Source organism: Lytechinus variegatus, chromosome 3 (assembly GCF_018143015.1).
Source record: "Lytechinus variegatus isolate NC3 chromosome 3, Lvar_3.0, whole genome shotgun sequence".
Taxonomy (NCBI): Eukaryota; Metazoa; Echinodermata; class Echinoidea; order Temnopleuroida; family Toxopneustidae; genus Lytechinus; species Lytechinus variegatus.
The window spans coordinates 47,637,673-47,643,387 of NC_054742.1; the positions used below are offsets into that span (position 1 = coordinate 47,637,673).

General features: G+C 39.8%; 1 protein-coding gene across 1 annotated transcript; it reads left to right on the forward strand.

Annotated features, from left to right (window-relative positions):
- Positions 1-1,086: 1,086 nt before the first annotated feature.
- LOC121411206 (muscarinic acetylcholine receptor M3-like) lies at positions 1,087-4,538 on the forward strand. The gene has a single exon (XM_041603785.1). It carries the CDS (start codon positions 1,350-1,352, stop codon positions 3,840-3,842), a length of 2,493 nt encoding a protein of 830 aa, XP_041459719.1. The 5' UTR covers positions 1,087-1,349; the 3' UTR covers positions 3,843-4,538.
- The last annotated feature ends 1,177 nt before the right edge of the window (positions 4,539-5,715 follow it).

The window sequence follows — 5,715 nt, forward strand, 5'->3', positions numbered from 1 at the left end:
AGATCAGAACGGATTGTCTTTGAATCATTTTAAATATGTAATCTAAGTAAATGAAAGCTTCAATCAGAATACTTCGGATGTTATGACATTTTAATGGATGAACTACAATGAAATGATAAGGGAGACATGTATAGCGATAGATCCTGTTCATTGTTAGATGATATTCCGGTGACCTTGATCCATATCACAGAGTTAATTTGAAAACGCACGGAGGGAGTATAGGATGTGCATGTTTAATCATTCAGTGGGAGGAAGTTTTCTTCTCCAAATTGATAGCGTTGCATCACACGCTTACAGCTGAAATTCATCGACGAAAACATTTCATTGAAGCTACGATAGAGAGATAGAGAGCTATAGAGATGTAAGAGTCATTGTCAGTTGCATTTTCTGTAAAATTTCCAATCAATACGGAAGAACACATGTCCCCAACAAAACAATTGGAAATGTCATGAATCCTAAGGCCCAAGGGGGAACGGTGTTTATAGAAAGGCAGTGACTCAGTTACGAAGCTTTAAAAACATACAAAACAGATACGTCGGCGTGCGTATATGAATAAATACATTATAAATGCACATTGATAAGCATTGTGGTATTGTATTTCAATTTTACCATAGTTGTCATGAGCAGAAAGAAGATGGAAAGGGTTTCCTTTTTTTATCCCATGAAGATGCGCAGATCCTCTTTGCTGCTGCTCGAAATCGTCTAATATCATTTTATTCGAGCAAAGTGGGAGTAGGATTGTGATTGGATGGTTTCAGGCTAGTCTGAGTTTTCAGTCCTTACTATAATTTGGATGTCTTTCACCACATTTACGAAAGGCTGTTTTTTTAACTTTTGTTGTAATTTGTTAAGTTTTTGTATCATCCATGTACAGTACCTGATAAATAAAAATGGGAATATGTATTGTTTCATAGATGGTGAGGAATATTTCATTAGGGAAAGAAATGAGTTTGGAATAAAAGACTGAGGAGGTGGTTTTTTCAACGCCAAGCGTACGATGGGGGTGAGAAAGAGAAAGAGTCGGAGAGAGATAGAGAGGCCGAGGCAGAGAGTATATAAAAAGGCACTCAAATTCCCTGAGGCGGAGACAATGAATGCAAAGTAGCTCAGGCATGGCAACGATGCGGCGTTAGCTTCTGGCTTGAAATGCGAGCAGCGAGCAGTTGAAATTTGGATTGCGAGCGGGAGAGACGGAGAAACGAGATGCTCTCTTCCCCCACTAATAACACATTAGACACCAAGGCGGTGACGCTTGCCTTAACTGTTCTTATAAATAGCCTTATCCACTGCTGATGTGATGTTAGAAGAACGATATAGACGGGTGCTTAATCAAGACAAGTTGGTTACCAATGAATGCTATGATTATGGATCATGAAGACCCTGACAGGTGGGAGTCTGTGTCACACGTTGCCGCCTCTAAGATAGCGATGGTCACTACTCAGCTGGCCGAACGTCTGGCCGCGGAATGGAACGCAACACCAACAGTAACTGTATCGCTGACCAACGTCGAGGTGGAACACGACATCATTGACGACGTCCCTGCCATCGTCAGTGACCCTGATCAGCAAACCGAAACTGCTATCATTGCACTCAAAGCCGTGCTGGTTATTTTTCTATCCTTTATTGTAACTATCTCGAATGCAGTTGTAATACATGTGATGAGACTGGATCGCAGTTTACACACAGTGGGGAATTTATTTACCGCCAGTCTTGCTATTGCAGATCTTTGTGTGGGTATTTTTGTTATACCGTTCAATGTTTTTGATATTTTATCCGTGCGAGGATGGCAGGCCCATCCCAACGCAGTGAGAAGTATCTGGATAACACTGGACTACTTTTTCACCACGTCAAGTATTATGAACCTCGTGCTACTCAATCTTGATCGCTTCTGGTCGATCACGTCGCCTATAAAATACATCCGACAACGAACCCGTCGACGAGCCTTGCTTTTGATTGCGTGTGTGTGGGGTGTACCTGTTGTGTTCATATTTGGTCCCGCAACCACGTGGAAGTTTGCCTTCACCAGTGTTCCTGTGCCATCTCGCACTGTTTTTGTGAACTATACCGTCGGGTCGTGGTTGATGGCTGCCGGTGCCATCTTTATCTACATCATTCCACTCTTCATACTTTGTGCAATTTATTCTCAGATCTACCGCGCCATTCACCGCCGATCTAAGATGGACGTCGGTCGTTCAAGTATAGCAAGTAGTGCGATGTCAACAAGGCCTGGTAGCTCTCGACGGGACAGTGAATCTCAACATAATTTCATTACCGAGCACGAGCTTCAGAGATTGAAGGGAATCTATGAGAAGACTGTCCGAAGGGAACGAGGGGAGCGGCAGCTTATGGCTATGATAAGAAGGCGGAGCCGAGGGTATGGAACAGGAGCTCGTGAAATAAGACGATACGCGAGCATTGATGAGGAGGATCATGAAGTACACGGTGATGAGAACGAAGAAAACGATGCCAATGACCGTCATGAAGACCAAGAGTTAGGTGACGGTTGTAGTATTTATGAAGGTGTCAATGACCACTCTGCGCCATCAAGTGATGGAAAGCTAGCAGACGCTGAGTCCAACGATGCTGAACATGATGATGATGACGATGGAAGCATAGGGCCATACGAGATACGAGAAGGAGAAAAGGAAGCTTTGATGACGAGTGTAAAAAATATAGAAAATGAACATAGATTATCGATAATTGGAACACAAAGGGAAGATACAGAAATTAGTATCTCGCCGATTATTCGAGCAAGGAAAAGAATTGATCGAATGTCTATTGATTCGGCGACGAACAGCCCCAAGCCCCACCTTTCACCTTGTTCGCTCAAACCAGATCGATTAGAATGTGATTTATTTTCAAATGGAATGGTTATGTGTCCGAATTGTCCGAATAGCCGCGGTTCAAGCCGCGGTTCCAGTCCAAATAGGCGACTCGGTACGAGCATGGACGACACATGTGAGAGTATGAATCGATTGAATAGGTCACCGGCCAAAACTCAACCACCTTCGATCCCCACAACACCGGAAAGAGCAACGACAGTTACATCCAACTCGCAACCAAATACAGACCAAAATGTGCCCCTTCACCAAAATGGAGACGTCATGCACTGCAATGGGATACTCCAAAAACCATTTACAGAGTCGATATTGACGTCGATGCAAGAAAGTTCTTTTACGACTTCAAGCGAAAATATCGAGACATCACCCCGGAGTGACGAGAGATCGATCTCTCCGACGGAGAGTGATCATGTTATCCTATCAGATATCGAGAGTGATACGGGGCTACCCACCTCCCCAAAACGGCGGACATCGTTTTCATTTGATCTCATCAATGAGGTCACTCATTGTCGATGTAATAACGTGGTCATCGATCCACGACCGACTTCGAGGAGTTTATCGTATCCAAAAAACGACAACAGAAATTCTCTTACATTTCCAATGGATGTCTCATCTATGAACGGATTCCGTAGTCGCGTTCGCAAGTCGTTAAGCTCTTCCTTAACAGCTTTAGGCGGACGAGGAAGCAAAGCGTTAATGCTGTTGCGCAAACAGGACAAAGCTGCCAAACAACTGGGGATAATCCTAACCTGTCTCATTGTCTGTTGGACGCCATATTTCTTCCAAGTGCTACTTTATTCCTTCATGTATGACGTCAGCAATACCACTGCCATGACGATATCAGTGTATTTGGGCTACGCGCATTCATTTCTAAACCCCGTTCTTTACGCGCTCTTTAACCTGAGATTTCAGAGAGCGTTTAGACATGTTTTATGTGGATGTTGTTTACGCGCAGAGACATCACCTCGTCTACCGTGTAGTGTTCCACCATCTCTCATCTGATAATGTGGATTTTTACTTGGATAATGGCAGCCGTCCTGATATTCCCTTCAGAAACATGATTCATCTATTACATACAGTTCATTAAGCAATCATATTTTGTTGATAATTTCAGATTATTCACGTCACATTATTGTTGTTGACAAAATTTTTACGCTTATCATATAATGTATATTCATATGTAAATTTGAAATTGCATAGAAATTATTTTTTACCAAAGATATAACATTAAATTTCAATGAAGATGTAATTGAAATGTATTAGTTTTGTAAATGAAGATAATACAATTTGTATAATTATCATCGATAGAGTATATCCATGAACACAAAAAAAATGTTTGATATTATTCAAGATCAGTTTTTAAGTATCTGCCAGAAAATCTGATGTCGAGAGTACGTTCATGTTACTTTAAAAAAAATTGATGATCTTATAATGCACCATTCTTTGTTAAATATGTTGATGTTTTCATAATAATATACCTCTAATTGATTGATAGGCCAGTAATCCTATAATCATGACATCATTATAAATAATGCGCTCAGAACTTTGTTGATGCAGTTGTGCGCTCTAGGCTTTAAATGCTGGTTAATTAGCCAGTAACTGTGCTAATTTGAGTATTCACATATTTGAGAAGAGTTTTTGGAGCCAATAATATTGTATAAAAATGCACGTGCTTTTTACAGAGGCAGCTTTACACGATACATAATACTATCATGATATTCGTAAAATATTTGATAATAGTTTTCACCCTTGTTACGTCGTTTGCGAATAATTGAACACTCAAGAATTATCTATATATATTAGCATTATTTCAGTATTCCTGTTTTGTTAACAGAGTTATGTACGTGATTGCGCTGGTTCGTAAACGTTGGAGTTTTATTTCTTAATTATGAAATCATTTTGTTTAATGCTTTAATTTCTACACATTCAAGAACGCCTGCGAAGATGCGTATTTTGTTTGTGAAAGGGGTCAGGTCAAATAGAAGAACGTTTAAGAATAACAATTTAATATGACACATTATGTGTCAGTTTACATTAATTGGTCTATAAATATCGTACGGTGCCCGTAGGGTGATCGTATATGATAATTGTACAATTTTTGGATGGATTCACGATCATCGTAAGGTGTACGATTTTGGTTACCACGCAGTTATATAAGCTTTCACAATCGTAGGATAATAACCCTTGACGTGGGGCATCGTGCGATGTGTGCAGCAGGGGCAGCGTAAAATGTACGGGCATCGTACGGTCAGCTCTGGGTTATCGTACGACCTCAGTATCACCTTTGTATGGCTTTGTCTTTGTCTTCATCTACGATGTCCAACAAATGAAATCGCACGATGACCACAATACTACAAAAAGCGTAGACTAATGCATCGTACGATGATCGTAGCAAATGTACACGAGGCGTAATTCATAACCCTTTTTGCTATTATGTAGATAGATAATAAAAAGAATAAAATAGAGAGAAAAAACATGATACTGATATTCAATATACTGTGTGCTTCATCTCTTAAAGATCGTGCAGAAGATTATTATAATTCTCTTTCTTCATTTTAGCCATCATTACCAATTTTAAACATCTGACAACGATCGGGTCAAACTAATTAATGATTTGGATGAGTAGTGTTGGAGTTTAAAGTAAGAAAATTTAATGAAAGTGAAACCCTATAAAATCGAACATTTCATATTGATTGTCTGCAGTAGAATAATTTGCAAAATATAATACATTGTATTGATTGTGTTTCACGTTAAGTGTGTATTTCATGGATTTTACACGAGTTTTTTTTATTATGTTGCGCCACTTATACTTTGTCATAACTTTTTATACATGAATATGTCCTTTTTTTACGGAAACTGTATGTGCAAGACCTTG

Coding starts and splice junctions, on each gene's coding strand:
- LOC121411206 (XM_041603785.1), top strand. CDS start 1,350: ATGAATGCTATGATTATGGATCATGAAGACCCTGACAGGTGGGAGTCT.